At 48.9% G+C, this 16,331-nt stretch overlaps 2 protein-coding genes across 4 annotated transcripts; both read left to right on the top strand.

The window, feature by feature from the left end:
* Positions 1–471: 471 nt before the first annotated feature.
* Positions 472–4,635, top strand: MRPL20 (mitochondrial ribosomal protein L20). The gene is made up of 4 exons (XM_084274539.1): positions 472–592; positions 2,130–2,240; positions 2,522–2,599; positions 4,232–4,635. The coding sequence occupies exons 1-4, from the start codon at positions 506–508 to the stop codon at positions 4,403–4,405; spliced, it is 450 nt and encodes a 149-aa protein (XP_084130665.1). The 5' UTR covers positions 472–505; the 3' UTR covers positions 4,406–4,635.
* A 1,038-nt stretch (positions 4,636–5,673) lies between these two features.
* Positions 5,674–16,008, top strand: CCNL2 (cyclin L2). 3 transcript variants are annotated; one of them, XM_084274557.1, is made up of 11 exons: positions 5,674–6,036; positions 6,941–7,015; positions 7,280–7,389; positions 7,652–7,772; positions 8,954–9,018; positions 11,805–11,904; positions 11,987–12,091; positions 12,332–12,473; positions 13,231–13,348; positions 13,437–13,529; positions 14,642–16,008. In XM_084274557.1, the coding sequence occupies exons 1-11, from the start codon at positions 5,713–5,715 to the stop codon at positions 14,994–14,996; spliced, it is 1,608 nt and encodes a 535-aa protein (XP_084130683.1). In that variant the 5' UTR covers positions 5,674–5,712; the 3' UTR covers positions 14,997–16,008. The 3 variants fall into 3 exon arrangements, with proteins under 3 accessions (XP_084130683.1, XP_084130682.1, XP_084130681.1); XM_084274556.1 differs by lacking the exons at positions 5,674–6,036; positions 6,941–7,015; positions 7,280–7,389; positions 7,652–7,772; positions 8,954–9,018 and adding an exon at positions 9,753–9,859 and having other exon boundaries at positions 11,145–11,904; XM_084274555.1 differs by lacking the exons at positions 5,674–6,036; positions 6,941–7,015; positions 7,280–7,389; positions 7,652–7,772; positions 8,954–9,018 and adding an exon at positions 10,494–10,613 and having other exon boundaries at positions 11,145–11,904.
* Positions 16,009–16,331: the final 323 nt, after the last annotated feature.

Genomic DNA, 16,331 nt, shown 5'->3' with positions numbered 1-16,331 from the left:
GGCACCTGCCCTGCAGCCCGGGTCAACCCCCCGCAGCGGGAAGGGTGGCTTGGTGCAGGTTAGGGAGCAGCTCCTGGCAGGAGCATCATTGCTCTGGGATGCTGAAAGGCGATCAGACGAATCCGTCAGCTGCCTTCCCTGGCAGCAGCCTGTCCCTGCCGAGGGACCCGCTCCCGCTGCCCGCAGCGGCAGCACCATCGTGCGGCTGGTCAGCCGCAGCCTCTCGCCGGGCACGGGGGATGCTGGAAGACACACGCAGCCTTCCAGGCCTGGGAACACCCCGCCCGCCCCCCGCCGCCGCGGCGACGGGCACTGAGCGCGGCCCCGCGGCAGCCGGGCGACCCCCCCAGCCTGGCAGGGCCCCCCCCGCCCCGGGCTCGGGCCGAGACCGGCGCCCCCCGGCGAGCCGCCGCCGCAGGAAGGGCCGGGGCCGAGCCCGGGCGCGCTGCGCCCCGCCCCGCCCCGGAAGGCGCAGGGCCCCGCGCTGCCGGGCCCGGGCGGGGAGATGGTGCTGCTGAGCGCGCAGCGCTGGGTCCGCAGCCGCCTCACCGACCGCTTCTGGAGGGTGCAGGAGGTGCTCAAGTATGCGCGGGTGAGTGCGGCCGCCAGCTCGTCCCTCGGCCTGCGCGGGGCAGGCGGAACGAGCGGCCCGGGCTCCGCTCGGGCGTGTGCGCGGCCCCCGCCGCGGGGGGAAGGAGGGTGCCGGGGCCTGGGCCGCGCCAGCCCGGCGCTGGCGGGTGCGCCCTGCGCGGGCAGCGGGTGTGCGCGGGCCCGAGCGCTGCGGGAGCCGCGCCGGGAGCAGCCGCGCCGGGGCCGGGGGTACCGGGCAAAGGGGCGCGGAGTGGAAATTCAGGTTACAGCCTTGAGCTCGGGCCGCGCTTCCAGAGGCGAAAGAGACCGTGTCAGAGCGTGAGTGCAGGTGAATCGGGACTGCAGGGGCTGGAAGGGACCCCCAGAGCCCATCAGTCCAACCCCCTGCCAAAGCAGGGTCCCTAGGACAGGGCACACAGGGCGGTGTCCAGATGGGGCTGGAATCTCTCCAGAGAAGGAGACTCCACACCCCCTGGGCAGCCTGTCCCAGGGCTCCCTCACCCTCACTGGGAAGAAGTTCTTCCCCACATTGGGGGGAACTCCCTGGGCTCCAGCTTGAGCCCATCACCCCTTGTCCTGTCCCCACAGACACTGAGCAGAGGCTGCCCATGGCCCCTGTGTCCCACCCTTCAGCTCTTGATCCCCATTGATCAGATCCCCTCTCAGTCTCTTTTCTCCAGGCTGAACAGCCCCAGCTCCCTCAGCCTTTCCTCGCAGGGGAGATGCTCCAGGCCCTTCAGCATCTTTGTGTCCCTGCGCTGGACTCTCTCCAGGAGATCCCTGGCTGTTTGATCCCAGGGAGCCCAGCACTGGACACAACACTGCAGGTGGGGCCTGGCCAGAGCAGAGGGGGAGGATCCCCTCCTTTGACCTTGAAGCTCAAGCTCTTGCACCAGGGCTCAGGGAGAGCCTTTTTCAGGGGCAGGCTGTTGGGAGGCAGCACATCTCCCTGCGGTACTGGGATGGAAAATGCTCAAGTGGCAGTGCCGTGCTCTCAGCAGTGCCTGAGCTGCCCCACAGCACCAACAGTACTCAGCTGCTTCTCTTGGCTGTGCAGCACTGGCTGCTTCTTCGTACTTGGTGTTAGATGGGGGTCACCATCTGGTAAACTTAGTTCTGTTTGGGCAGCTGCAATGGTTTTGGGACATCAGAGGGTCCTGTCCCATCCTTGTATTTGTACTGACAAAACTGGGAGGGTAGCTCAGGAGTGAGAATAGACGTGGAAGTTGTGGGGCTGGCTGGAAGCACTGAAGGTGATTTTACTGGCTGCCTTCCCCCTGGAACCACAGTGAGGTCTGGTGTTGGCTCCCTCCTGCTACACTGAGATTTTGCAGCTTGCTCCAACATTCCAGATTCAAGTTTCCCATCCTGTGCAAGCAGGGAAGAGCGTGTTCCTTGCAGGCAAGCTGGAGGCTTAGCTGCTGCCTGTGAAGTATTATGTGATCCTTGTTCTGAAGAGCTGTGGAATGCAGGCGACCGTCTATTAGGTCTAACAGCCTTAAAGCTACCTGAGCAAGAACACCTCCTTCTCCTTTCAGCACTTCCGTGGAAGGAAGAACCGCTGCTTTAAGCTGGCTGTCCGGAGCGTTCGCAGGGCCTTTGTGAAGGCTACCAAGGCCAGGAAAGAGAAGAAGAGATTCCTCAGAGCGGTAAGGAGCAAAACGTTGCAGGCAGCCATTAGAATGGGAGAACAGAACTTAAATAGCCCTTTTCCCTGCTGGGTGGAGGGGATCTCTCAGGATGTTTTACCAGTGAGTTTAAAGTAAGCGTAGTCCCTTTGTGGTTTGAGAAAGCTCATGGTCTGAAGCTTGTACATGTGTATCTTGCATTGAGAAGATGGAAAATGTAATCTTTACTAAGAGGGAGCAGGTCAGCATGGCAAAAGGTTCACTTTTGAAGTGGTTTATTGTGTTACTTCTTACACTTCTAGCTCTGGATCACTAGGATTGAAGCAGCGTCTCTTGAACATGGTTTGAAGTACTCGTCTTTCATCAGCAATCTGCACAAGGTAAGGGTGGTGCTCAAGGAATAGTTACTGTGAAACAGCAAACTGGAGAAGATAGCCAATAGAAGGTTTTTAAGTGCCAGGCAAATTAATTTCTTAAAACTCTGAAGTTTTCCAAGTAGATACAGTCTAAAAAAACCTATCAGAAGGTTGCTGGTTGGTGTGTAAGAATGCAGCTGTGAGGAACTGAAGCTGCAGTCGCCACTTGCCAATGAAGAGTAACAGTGGGGACTTGCAGACTGGAGCCTGAGCAGGGCATGGTGGGGGGATTGAAAAATTCCTTCTGTCAGACTGAACTTCTGCCAACACAGTTCTGCTTCCTAGTTCTAGTGTTGAAAGGCTTTCTGCTTATGAAAAGAATTTGATTCACTTCAGGAGCCAAGTTCTGCCCTAAACCTGTTTCTCTTCTTTAATTCCCTTTGATCCTGGTGAACCTTGTCACTCTACACCTTGTTCTGTCACCAAAACTTTTACTATAAGTCTTAAAAACAAGACTTGTAAAATGCTTTTTACACTTGTTGCTACTGCAGGCTTTAAGTGATAGCTGCCTTTCCTTCAAGAAATTCAAAAATACAAAGCTTGGATTAGCACAAACCACCCCAAGAAATCCCTACTCTTTTCTCTACTGCCTTCTGTGTTTCAGTGAGCACAAGTAACGCAGAGAGTTGGTGCTACTGTCCCTTGTTCTTAATTGGTTTCAATTTGTTGATACTGGAACTGTAAAATTAAAACTGGTTCCTCTTGGCTGTGATCATAATTAGAAGGCAGTGTTTCTGCTTCTTAAAATGAAACTGTACATACTTTGATGGTCTATTGAAAACATTTCCAGTGTTTCAAATAGATAACCACCTAGGTTTTCTGACATGTTTCCTGTAAAGTAATAGTTTCTGAAATTTATACACTTGTTCTCCTGATGAAGTAATTACTGTAAGCCATGGAATCAAGCACTGCCTAAAAGCTAACTCATTTTTCTTTCCATTTCTTTTTCCCTCCTCAGGGGTTTTTTCTCCCTCGATCCCTTTGGTTCTTGTCTGAGAGCACTGTATCTTTGTAGGGCTCTCTGTTAAAAGATCCAAAAGCAGCCAACTTTTTATGTAACAACTCCCCCTTAGACTATGCAGTTGTTTAGGGTATTTGGTCCCCTGGTCTCTTTCTCTGCTCCAGGAGACATGTTGAGATACCAAGCAGCTTCTAGCACCACAAGTAAATTTGAAAGAGTCTAAGAATTGAAACAACTCCTGAGGATTAACCTGTAACACGTGGCTTTCCACAAAGAGATTGTTCTTTGGTTCTTGGTTTCTACCAGAAAGACTGAGAAAGTCGGCAAACAACTTCTACGCTGTGGCTCAGTGAGGCATCCACCACTGAGTAGCTGAGTAGTTGTGTCTGACAGTTCTTTGACTAATAGTTCCAAAACTGCAGTGTAGAAAATAGGTGATTTGCCTTAAGACCTCAGGTAATCATAGAATCACCTGGGTTGGAAGAGACCCTTTAGATCATTGAGCCCAACCACAGCCTAACCCTGACTAGTCCCCCTCTAGATCCTAAATTTGCCTAGGTTGGAAGACACCCATTAAGCAATGTAGTGTTCCCCTAAAACACACAGTTCTTAACCACAGATTTTCTTGCATTTAGTCCCAGGTGGAGCTGAATAGGAAGATGCTTGCCGATCTGGCTATCTACGAGCCAAAGACATTCAAGTCCCTCGCTGCTTTAGCCCAGAGGAGGCGACAGGAAGGCTTCCTCGCCGCCCTGGGAGACGGAAGGGAACCCAAGGGGGTGTTTTCACGTATCGTACAGCACTACTGATATTAAAAGAGTCTGCAGATAACGGGTTGTAACCAGGATGGGTACTGCCGGGCAGGCCTGCTCGCTGGCTGCTCTGGAGGCTGTAGCTGCAGAGCAGAATCCTCCAAGGACGGTGCCAGAGGGACAGGGTGGGCCTGGGCACAAAGCTGGCGCCTTGCTGGCTTTTTCCCCCAGGTATCACAGAGTCACTAGGTTGGAAACGTCTTTTAAGATCACTGAGTGCAACCATACCTGTTCTTTACTAAACTGTATCTCTAAGTACCTCATCCACCCGTCTGTTAAACACACCCAGGGATGGTGACTCAACCACATCCTTGGGCAGCCTGTTGCAATGCCCAATAACCATTCCACTGAAGAACTTTCCCCTCCCATCTGCTCTGCCCCTGCCCTGGGGCAGCTTGAGCCCATTGCCCCTTGTCCCATCTCCTGTCCCCTGGCTGCAGAGACCATCACCCACCTCTCTGCACCCTCCTGGCAGGGCAGGGGAGGTGGGGAGAAGGTCTCCCCTCAGCCTCCTCTTCTCCAGGCTGAACACCCCCAGCTCCCTCAGCTGCTCCTCAGAGGATTTGCCCTCCAGCCCCTTCCCCAGCCTGGTTGCCCTTCTCTGGACTCTCTCCAGGACCTCAATGTCCTTCTGATGGTGAGGAGCCCAGAACTGGACCCAGCACTCAAGGTGCAGCCTCACCAGTGCCCAGCCCAGGGGCACAATCCCCTCCCCAGACCTACTGGCCACACTATTTCTGGCACAAGCCAGGCTGCCCTTGGCCCCCCCGGGCACACTGCTGGCTCCGGGTCAGTCAGTCACCCACCACCCGCAGGTCCCGCTCTGCTTGGTAGCCGCCCCAGGGCTGCAGCGGGGCGGGCGCGGGGCCAGCCCAGGCCGCGGCGGGTTCCCGCGCTCTGTGAGGGGCTTTATTATCAGTAAAGGCTTTGGGGTGGGTGGGTTTGTCTGCGGGGGGTTATTTGGCGACTGCTGCGGGAACGCTGCGAGCGGCGGGACAGGCCGGGGCGGGGGGGGGGAGAGGGGGGGGGCACACACAGGCCGGGCCCGGGCGGTGGAGCGGGCCGGAAGTCCCGCCCCCTCCGCCTTGTTCAAATTCCCGGCCGGTGCGTCACGCCGTTGCTTCCAGCCCGGGGCTGGCGTCAGACGTCGCGGCGTCCGGGCCAATCGCCGGTCACCGCTTTGCCGCCTCCCACCAATAGGCGGCGACCGGAGGTGGAGAAGGAGGGGCGGGGGCTGCGGGGCAGAGGCGCCGCCCGGCGGGGAAGGAGAGCTGAGCCAGGCGAGGCGGCGGCGGCACCACAAAATGGCGGCGGGGTCGGGCAGCGCGGCGGCCGTGGTCGCGGTGGGAGGCGGCGGCCCGGCGGGGCCTCAGGCTGCCGGCGCCGCGGCGGCGGGGTCCGTCCCAGCGGGGAGCGGCGCGCCGGTGCCGGGCCCCGGGGCGGTGCTGATCGGCGACCGCCTGTACTCGGGGGTGCTGATCACGCTGGAGAACTGCCTGCTGCCCGAGCACACGCTGCGCTTCACCCCGTCCATGAGCAGCGGCCTCGACCCCGACACCGAGACCGAGCTGCGCGTCACCGGCTGCGAGCTCATCCAGGCGGCCGGTATCCTGCTCCGTCTGCCGCAGGTGGGGCGCGGCCGCGGCCGGGCCGGGCCGGGCGGGGAGGCCTCTCGCCGCGGCGGGGTGGGGCGGGCGGAGGGCTGGGGCGGCCGTGCGCCGTGGCGGGGAGAGCTTTGTTCCCCAGGCCTCGGCCTGCTGGCGCCGGCGGGACTGGCGCCCGATCTCTAGGCCTTCGCCCGCGTTAGGGACGCGGGGCCGGGCGCGGAGCTGCCGCTTTCGGCCGGGGTTTCGGGTGGCGAGAGCCGCTGGGCCTCCCCGCGAGGCCTGCGGCCTTTCCCCCCGCCCCCGGCCGGGCGCGGGGAGTGGATGATGTAACCGCCTTCCTGTGCCGCCCCCGCCGCCTCGCCGGCCCGGCCTGGGCAGGGCGGGGGCTCCCGCAGGGCCGCCCTGAGCTCCGCGCTTGCGGAAAGAAGGACTTCTCGGGCTCCTTCCAATTGTTCTCGTCTCGGAAGGCGATTGCTTCCTGGCGAACTCCAGTCGCAGTCAGGCTGCTCTCCGAGCGTAAAACTTCCCCGGCGGCTTCCAGCTACCGAGTCTCGGGTCCTCAGTCTGCCTTAGGAGTACGTGCAGATCGGAATGGGGCTAGATGACCCCATCCCTCCCTGCCGAAATAGTGAAGTCTTTCCTGTGTGCTGTCATAACTCAGTTTTATTGGACCATCGTGCTTGGTTATTTTTTATTTTGTTGAGGATTTTTTGTGCATGGTTTAATACTTTATACAAGAAGCCTGTGGCCTAACAAATGGCTGGTTACAGGGTTTGTGGTGCTGGTAATGGTATCTAAAGAAATGGGGAACTTGTTTCCATACTTACATATAACTTAGTAGTGTTATGAACTTTAAATCGTTCTGGGTGCTTTCTCTTTGGATCTGGTGGTGGTTTTGCTGATGGCTGCTGTGGTTCCTTTTCAGGTGGCGATGGCTACAGGACAGGTGCTATTTCAACGCTTTTTTTATACCAAGTCTTTTGTGAAGCATTCCATGGAGGTAAGAAAATACCAAAAGGCACAAATGTTACTTAACTTTGGATCTATTTTGGCAGGTTGTCAGTTTAGATGTGATCAGGGTCCTGGTAGTGATCCTGTGGCTTTTACTTCCCAATCAACACGATTTTTGGTAGATGCATGCTGAGTTTTTGGATTTTCCTTCTCTTACCACAATTTTATCTTGTTATCCCTCCTGAAGCTGTTAAAGGGTGATCAGTTCCTGGTTTGAGCAGACCATCAGTGTCTTGCTGTGCTTATTTTTCAGCATGTGTCAATGGCCTGTGTTCATCTGGCATCCAAAATTGAAGAAGCCCCCAGACGCATAAGGGACGTGATTAACGTGTTCCATCGCCTTCGACATCTGCGGGAGAAAAAGTAAGCGTAGAGCTTGAGGTCATCTGAAGTGTCTGTGTTCTGCTTTAATAACTAAACTGCATGGGCCAACGGTGGTGGTGTGCCCTGTTCCATAAATCAGGGAACACCTTGAAGAGACCTGGTGACGGAGCTGACTTATGAAATACATATTGCTGGTGTTATAAACAGTCGTGTCTCGTCTTTCTACACAGACACAGCTTAACCTGCATGTGAGCACTCTGTGGGGTTAAGATAATCTTCAGAATATGAAATTGTCTTGCAGAAAGCCTGTGCCTCTAATACTGGATCAAGAGTATGTGAACTTGAAGAATCAAATTATTAAGGCAGAAAGAAGAGTGTTAAAGGAGTTGGGATTTTGTGTTCATGTCAAGCACCCTCATAAGGTTTGTACTGTATAAGTTAACTTTATAGTCAGTGTTTCATATGCTCTGAGTAGACTGCCTAACTGCATGGTTATAGCTTCTGCATGGTAATGTTAGTTAATTCAGCAAAGCTAGTTTCTTACAATCCCAATGTCTTCTTTCTCATTTAAGAGATCTTGGTAGTTGGTCTTGTATCACTGCTGAATGACGACTGGAGGTGGATGCAGATGCTAAGTGTTCCTTGAAGTCAAATTGTATACGTAGGTAGCTTTGGTGTTAGAAAACAGCAAGTAAACATAAATTCTTAGATCTCTAGGGCTCCAAATTCCAGTTCTCTGTTAGCAGAAGCACCCTGTTCAAGATCACTCCCTGTGGAAACATGCTCATACACACTTCCTAGTGGTGTTTCTTACATTCAGAAAGTGCACTCAGGTGTGAAGGGCTGGGAATGAGACAGCTGTATTTACCTGTCACTTGTCAGACTGGGAGGATACTTGGAAGATGTAACTACTGCAAACGTTTAAGTTGGCGCTTTAGTGGTGTTAACATCAGGCCTTAAGGAGCTGAGCATGGTAAAAGAACCTCCTGTTTCTGTGCCTGCAGGACTTGGGCTGTTGCTCTTCTGTTAAAAACTACTGCTGTCTTAAGGTCTTTTTTTAAGCCTGTTTGACTTTCAGAACTCACTTGCATTACTCCAGAAGATAATTGTACTTGTTTCTCACGAGTTTTTGCTATTAGAGTAGTTTTTTGCTCTGCATCCTTGTTTTCCTTTCATATCTAAGGAAGAAACAGAACTGAATAAACCAGTGACATGCAACATGTTAGATCTGTTTTCTGCAAATACTGTCATACTTCTAGCAATATTTTCTCCCAAGTTACAGCTAAAAAGGCATCGTGAATTGTGTAGGAGAACATACCTAGCTTGAAAACAGGTGAAGAAGAAACACCTAGCTGGATAGCATGATGACTGAGCTCAGACGACGGAGAGCTAGGAAGGTCAGATCTGCTTGAGTGCCAACTCATGCAAACTTTTGCATTGGAGAGCAAAAGCTGTGTGGATGAACACAGGGGATGTTGCAAGTACTCTCCTGTGGAGAGTTTTAGAACTTGAAAGAGTAACAGATGCCTCATGGATGTCCCTCTGAAATAAATAGGTGGCTCTCAAGATTCTTGTTAATAACTCAATAACCCGTATCTTCCAGATAATCGTTATGTACCTTCAGGTATTAGAATGTGAACGTAACCAACACCTGGTCCAGACTTCATGGTAAGTTGATTTTCTTTGTTTTAAGAGACCAGCAGGGGCAGTAGCAGAAATATGTCACTTGAGGCACTCTGGGCAGCATTGCTCAGAAATCATTGTGGGCCACACCAGACAGCTCCAGTGTTTCTTGGCGTGCCCCAAACTACTACTCAAATGTTGATCGGCCTCTTAAGTTAGAGGCACTGTTTTAATGGTAAGGTAGCTTTCCACCCTGACTTCTCACTTCCCTCCTCTCTGCTTTCACTTTTCAGCTGAAGGGAAAATGTTGAGTGGGGTTATAGGGTTTTCTTGGGGTTTTTTGAGAAAATTATGCTCAGGTAAAGTCTGTTACCAGTGCTGGGAAGTGGCTTTTCCTGGGACTTGAGCTTGATTGCAGGTGTATCAAATAAAAGCACAGATAAAAGAAATTTGTGGGTAATGCAAGATGTCAGCTTCTAAGACTGGGTAAACTCAATGTTCTCATGTTTGCCAAGAAGTGTCCTCTGCCTTGTTGCTCTCAATACAGTGCAGATTTGCTTGGGAATGGGAAGCTTATGTAAAATTCCAGCTCTTAAACTGAAATAGATCATGCTTTTAAACAATAGTGTTTAACAATAATGTGGTTTAAAAACCCTTAATGAATCCAAAGATCATATTTCTGCTGACTGAACTGTCTGGTACTGTGACCTGTGTGTAGAGAACCAGTTTTGACTTTTCTTTTCTGTACTCTTTTAATCAAAGGGTAGCCTCTGAGGGTAAGTGACTAAGACTTCTCCTCTGCTGCCCAAGCGCTATGGTGCAGGGATAGCTGCCGTCTTCAGTCAAACCAAAGCAGGCTCTACAAAGAGAAGCTGACTCTAGACAGGTGGTATATACGTGATAGTATAGTAACTGGCCAACTGCTTCTTGTGCTTATCCTTTTTGACTTTTATTTTTATTGTGCATTTTGACTGTTGGATATATTTGATGACCTGATGGTTCAAGTTCTGAAAGATTCTTTATATATATTTCTATAACTGTTAAAATGATGTATTCTTAAAAGGTAAAGCAAACTTAAGGTGGGGGGTTAAGTCTTAAGGGGTAAATTAACACAATAAAAACTGAAATCTATTTGTAAACTAGTTTAAAAACCTTTGAGTAGATGTGTGAAGCTTGAAGTCAAATATACTGCTTAGGAGTTAGAGAAACTTTCTGCTACCAGATTTCCCAGGACCACTGCATGAAGTACTCAAGTTATGGACTACTCATTGCCACTTTACTGCTTGTTACAAAGGAGGAGTAGGTGAGGAGGAGGGAGGAAATTACGACAATTGGGAAATGGTTCAGATTTTAAAATAACATATTTGTGTACTGCTGCTTGTTGCCTCCAGTACACAGAAGTTGGTAGATATCCAGCATAATTGTTTTTTAAAATGTGAGCTTTTACTTGATTAACTTATTCTTAAAACACTGTGACAAGGATTCAGTTCCTCATGCGTCTGATTCTGAGCCCACAGGGAAAATATGCAGAGCCTGAACCTGGAAGCAGGCATGTTTTTCAGTTTGGCAAATTAGAAAAGGCTGTATGACTTCCAGATGTTTGAAGTGCTGCTTTTCTTTATTGCTTCTTCTACCAAAAGGTTTGTGCTCTCTTTGTAGTTGGGTGGGAAAAAAAAGTAGGTTTTTAAGTTGTTTTCTCTCAGAAAGACGAGATTATGTTTACCACTGCTTCTCTGGAGTAGAAGCTACTCTTTGTGTAAACAGGAATATAAGATAACTGGGGCAGGTGGGAGTTGAGACAACTCTTGGGATTCAAGTTCCTGTTGTCTGTCCCATGTAAACTACTAGTTCAGGTGGCTGGACTGTGGTCTCTGACTTGGATGCCTTGGGGGTTAGTGAATCCTTGTATAACAAGTACCTAGATGATTGATTACTACTTTCAGAAAGTATATTATTTTGAGGACTTGGTGTCTGGTTTTAGCTTTTTGCCATCTGATACTTTGCTTGACACATGTTTTTAAAAAAAGGCTTTTCTTTTAAGCACATCAGCTGACAGATACAGAGGAAGTAACTTTGTGTATTTAAGATTTAGAAGGATAATGCTTAAGTGTACTGACTGGAATATATGCAATATTTTACAGTTTTCTCATTCTGTGAATATTCATTTTAAGCAACCTTACTGAAATGGACAATTTGGAAACCGTATTTCATGTGCCAAAGAGGAGATCCGCCTGAGAACTGTTCTCCTGAACTGATGTTCCCAAACACCCTGATTTCTTCTATGGCTGCTTTTTGCATCAAAAAGAAATCTGGATGGAAAATAACGCTTCAGAAAGGAGAAGGGACTCCTTCAGATCTCCAGGGGAAGCTGACTCGTGCTGAAGTGGACTGCACTTCCATGGGAGGATTGCTACAGCAGCTGCAGCTTCGCGTAAACCATCGGGCTCAGCCCCATTGCAGAGAAACATGTGAACCTAAAAGTCTGTAACTGAGTACTTCAGATTATATTGGATGTTGTCTTGATGAAAATAACTTCTCTATTGCATGAGAGCAGGCCAGTAGAGATCCAGAAGGAAAAGTGAAGTTAAAATTGGTTCTCTTCTTCACAACTGATTTTTCAGCAGCCAGTCAGTCAAACTTAATTTGCAACACATCCCTCCCCTTGAGGGATTTCTATTTATTTGATTAAAAAAGTAAAATCATTCAACTTTTTCTTTAAATTTACAGGAGTAAAGTCTAGTAACTGAATGCAGAAAGAAATAGTTCTTGTAGAAGTAAAACCAAAACAACTTTGCAGTGCCATGCAACTTTGCTGATATCCTGTCTTTCAGGAATTACATGAACGATAGCCTGAGAACAGATGTGTTTGTGAGATTCCAGCCAGAAAGCATTGCCTGTGCATGTATTTACCTGGCAGCTAGGACGCTGGAGGTGAGTCAGTTCCATTGCTCTCAAGTTTGTCAGGCCTTCTGAGAGGAGCAGAGAACAGAGCGTGTCTTCCTCTGCCTTTCAGATTCCACTTCCTAACCGTCCACACTGGTTTTTACTCTTTGGAGCCACAGAGGAGGAGATTCAAGAAATCTGCCTCAAGATTTTGCAGCTGTATACTCGGAAAAAGGTTTGCTTCTCTTTCACATTGAGAGCCTCTGGTAAAAGCTGCTGCTTATAAGGAGTGGGAAAACCTCATCCCACTTGAACTAGCTGCAAGCATGGCACATGAAGTGGAACAGGGTACTGGCCACAGTGTCTGAAAAGACTCTTTAGATTATCTTATTTTCTTCCCCTTCCTCCTGCAAGTGAGTAGGCAGAAAGTCTAGTCTACTAAGTTTTGTCCTAAGCGCTGCTGCTGTGTTCACAGGTCGATTTAGCTGATCTGGAGAGTAAAGTAGAAAAGAAGAAATTGGCTATTGAGGAGGCAAAAGCACAAGCGAAAGGTCTGGTACCTGAGGGGGCCCCAAGTTTGGATAATACATCGGGATTTTCCCCTGTACCGAAGAATGGTAAATAGTGGCTAAGTTGTTTTTAATAACTCTTTCTCATCTTCAATGTCTTGTTTACCTTTTGGGGATGCATATACAGAGTGGTGTAAGCTGGCTTCTACCAGCTCTGCGAATAGTTGAGCTTGAATAGCATCGTACCTTCTTGAAACAGATAGATAAAAGCTAAAATCAAATTAGTTAAAATTAAGGCTAGTTTAAATTTATATAGTACTGTACTTAGTTTTATGTGGTTTTGGCAATAAACTCAAAGAAATACTTGCAATTGGCCTGTTAGGCTAAAGAAATATTAAAGCACAGGCATGAGTGGAATGCTGGCAGGAGTAGTATTTTTGGGTGACAGCTGGGGAGTGTTTTCCTGCATAAGTGGTCTAAAATTTCTAGTCTAGTCGGTCTTGCATGGCAAAGAACCTTTGCCACCTTTCTCCTCAGGTTACCTTTAAAAAGATACCAAATCATTGGCAAGAAAAGGAAGCTGCTGTTTGCTGCCTTGAAGTGGCTTTGGAAGCCATGTGTTAGACCACTTAACTGCAGATGTTGCTTAAGTATTTTGGCAGAAATGTTTCAGATTGAACTTTTGCCTTCTGTGAGCTGCTTCAGACGTACTTCTTGTGGGTGGCTGTGTGTGCACATCTGTGTAACCTATGTCTGTACACTGGTTACTACCAAGACGATGAAACAGGGTGAGGGGAGGCTGCAGTTGTGTTTTTGGTTGCTAGCCATACTTTCAAAATAAGGTAACAAAGGCTTGTCTTTCTAGAGTCTCCAAAAGAGGTTAAAGGAAACAAACCTTCACCACTACCTGTTCAGGCAATGAAGAATGCTAAAAGGAAAACAGAGGGGGCAAAAAGAATGAGTTCAAACAGCCCAGTAAATGGGTAAGGCTTTCATCATGAAGCTACTTTATTTTTTTGCCCCCGTAACTACTTTAAAGCAAAATAACTTGCTGTCTGTTGTCTCTTGCAGTGTTCAGAAAGGAAGAGAAAGCAGAAGTCGAAGTGGAAGTAGAGATCAGAGTTACTCGAGATCTCCGTCCAGATCCGCATCCCCTAAGCACAGGTATGTGCTGCCCTAGAAGAAGGGGGTGTGGTGAGACGCTCCCAGGCTTTGGTAGTTTGTCAACATGAGATGTTGTGAAATGATGTGGTGGATTAAGCTGCTAATTAAAGCTCTGGAAACATCACAGCTGAGAGTTGTAGTGTCTTGGCTCACAGGTCAAGGGAGTTGTGGTGTCTGACCTTGTCATATCTGTGCCAAACAGACTGAAAGGAGACTATAAGGCTGTTTGGATGCTTGGGAGTGTCAGGAGGCTTATTGGTGGCGTATGGCAGCAGGGTTGGTGTGTTGAGGGATTTCTAATACTTAAAGCTTGACAATTTTGGCTAGAACCTTTGTGCTGTCACTGAACTGTACTGGAGTGAGTAGTTAAGCATTTCCTGTAATAGATGAAATGTGAACTCCAGTCACTGCTGCAAAATGTTCACTGTGAAATACAGAATGATCTTGTTCTGTAGGAATTGATGCACCCCAGCCAAGGCAAGTTTGACTTCTTACTCCACAGTCTGTATCCCATTGGCTTTTTGGGTGTGTACTGATAAAAGTATGGCTGTGTGTTACTGTGTACATGGAAAAGACTGAAGCTGAAATCTTTTAACTAAAAGTCTTTCTAAAATCTGCTTTTTGTACTGTGTTTGACTGTGAAGTTCACCATGTAACTCCTCTACCTATGGAGGGGAAATGAGAGGCAGGAAGGAGCATTAACTCCGTTTTGGTGTAGTATTACTATAGCTAAAGCAGAAGCTGTCTTACCTCTTGTTGGCAGCACTTCCAGTCTGGCAGTAACTCTCAGGTATTGGTGCATGTTTTCGAAGTAGTGAAGGAAAAAGTGCAAAATGGAGACATTACCCCAAATGGGTGTGAACTTCTAAAACTGTGTCTTTTTGCAGTAACCAGGTGTGATTAAGTCTGGGACGTGAGATTCAGTTTTTGTGGGATACTGAACAACAGAGTTACAGAATCAAGTGCCTGGGCTCCAACTGTGCTCCTCCGAGTGAGGAGCTCTTGTCTGTATGGTACTTACAGTCACAATACAGACAGACACTGTATTTGGGCACTGATGGTAATGCATAGTAACATCTCCTGGTTTGGTTTCCCCCCTCCTCTTTCTGCAGGAAAAGTGAAAGTTACTCCACGTCAAGCGGTTCCAAGTCTCACAGCCGATCCAGGAGCCGCAGTGACTCTCCTCCAAGACAGTTCAACCACAGTTCCAGCTACAAAGGTTCCAAGGTGAGAAGTTACAAGAAATCCAAAGACTATAAGTACTCGGCACACAAGCCACGGAAGTCCCGCAGCAGGAGCTCCTCGCGGTCCCGGAGCCGGTCCCGGGAGCGCTCTGACCACTCGGGCAAGTACAAGAAGAAGAGTCATTACTACAGGAACCACAGGCACGAGCGCTCGCGCTCCTACGAGCGGGCGAGTCACCGCTACGACCGAGACCATCCTGGCCACAGCAGGCACAGGCGATGAGTAAAGCAGAAGGTGCTTTTCCTTGGGAGTTTGAAGCTCTGGAGCTTTTCCCCATGTGGTCTTTGCGGTGTAGGGTTAACCTGGCTTGTAAACCACCTAGCTTGAGTGATGTCCATTCTGCTGGCAATTCTGTACTTGCTATCCTGAATCCAAAGGGAAGATAGTAACGGGACAGGGTGATGTGAAAGGCTTGCTCTGATAAAATGTCCTTGTGGCTGTTCTGCTGGGGTGTCACCTTGTAATGCTGCAGAACTTGTCTTTGGATGCTCCCATGCCTGCTCTTTAGTAATGTGCATACTGTAGTGCAGTGGAGTGTTACTTGGGACTTCCAGTTCTGCAAACAGGACCTCCAGTGCTCAGTGGTTGGAAAACTGTGCTGAACAGTCCTTCCCTGTGGAACTAGAAGGCTCAAGACAGTTCATAAAACCCCTTGGAGTGGCTCGGTGCTAACAAAGCTGTCTTTTCATACTGACTCAATTATGTTGTACAAATGTAAGGTGACTTTTTTTAGAACTGTTGCCTATATTAGGTTATATATGTGTATATATATTTTGCAGTGTTACAGTACAGTATGGGAATACGGCCTTACTAGCCTTTACAACTTACCCACAATGTAAATAAGCATTTGTTTAATACAGGTGGAAGATATATACAGAAAATTCAAAACTTGAATTCTATTGAAAGACTTGTGTAGAAAATTCTGATAAATGTGAAAGTATTTAGCTCTGTGTATCGAGAGTAGTATATTTTTATCTGTGCAATGCTGCGTGCAGGCCACCAGCTCATAAGACATTTCCTATATATTCATTTTAAGTGGTTTGAAATTCTTTACTCAGGATCTTTGACACTGAAGAATTAGTAGTTTGTCAATCTGCATGCTTGTTGAAGAACAAACAGAGCATTCAAAAAAAATTAGCAAAACCCCACAGCCCAGTAGTATCAGTTCTAGTGGTATATCTGAGCTGTTACTCTCGTGCTCCCTAATTTCATTAAAGTATTTGATTTTCTATTATATTTACTTGATGGTAGTTTGTTATGAGCTCTACCACTGTGCCTACTCAGGAGAGAAATTGGGTGCTGAAAGAAGAGGTCGTCAAATTGTAGTAGATTCCAGACGAGCCTCGGTTGTTGCAGCCTGACTGTAGGTATAGGAGATGTCACAATGGGCTCATCCTGCTGGAGCAAGCTGGGGTGCTGTGAAATGGGGTGCTGCAGGCTGGTGGGGTGTGGATGGTGTGTGAGTGCTGCTGCTGTTGGTTGGAACCTCTTGAGCTCTGTGAAGAGGACTTGGTAGGACTGTGTCCTGCTGGCTAAACACCCCTTGCCCCATCCCCT

Source organism: Gallinula chloropus, assembly GCF_964237585.1.
Source record: "Gallinula chloropus genome assembly, chromosome: 23".
In the NCBI taxonomy this organism is placed as follows: Eukaryota; Metazoa; Chordata; class Aves; order Gruiformes; family Rallidae; genus Gallinula; species Gallinula chloropus.
The sequence above is the reverse complement of the archived record's forward strand: the minus strand, read 5'-3'. Positions and strand labels throughout refer to the sequence as shown.

What these genes read in the sequence shown, in the direction of transcription:
- MRPL20 (XM_084274539.1), top strand. Translation starts at nt 506, where the DNA reads ATGGTGCTGCTGAGCGCGCAGCGCTGGGTCCGCAGCCGCCTCACCGAC. An exon ending in AGGTGCTCAAGTATGCGCGG is followed by an intron (nt 593 to 2,129) that starts GTGAGTGCGGCC and finishes TTCTCCTTTCAG; the next exon opens with CACTTCCGTGGAAGGAAGAA. An exon ending in TCATCAGCAATCTGCACAAG is followed by an intron (nt 2,600 to 4,231) that starts GTAAGGGTGGTG and finishes TCTTGCATTTAG; the next exon opens with TCCCAGGTGGAGCTGAATAG.
- CCNL2 (XM_084274557.1), top strand. Translation starts at nt 5,713, where the DNA reads ATGGCGGCGGGGTCGGGCAGCGCGGCGGCCGTGGTCGCGGTGGGAGGC. An exon ending in CGACATCTGCGGGAGAAAAA is followed by an intron (nt 7,390 to 7,651) that starts GTAAGCGTAGAG and finishes ATTGTCTTGCAG; the next exon opens with AAAGCCTGTGCCTCTAATAC. An exon ending in ATGTCAAGCACCCTCATAAG is followed by an intron (nt 7,773 to 8,953) that starts GTTTGTACTGTA and finishes CGTATCTTCCAG; the next exon opens with ATAATCGTTATGTACCTTCA.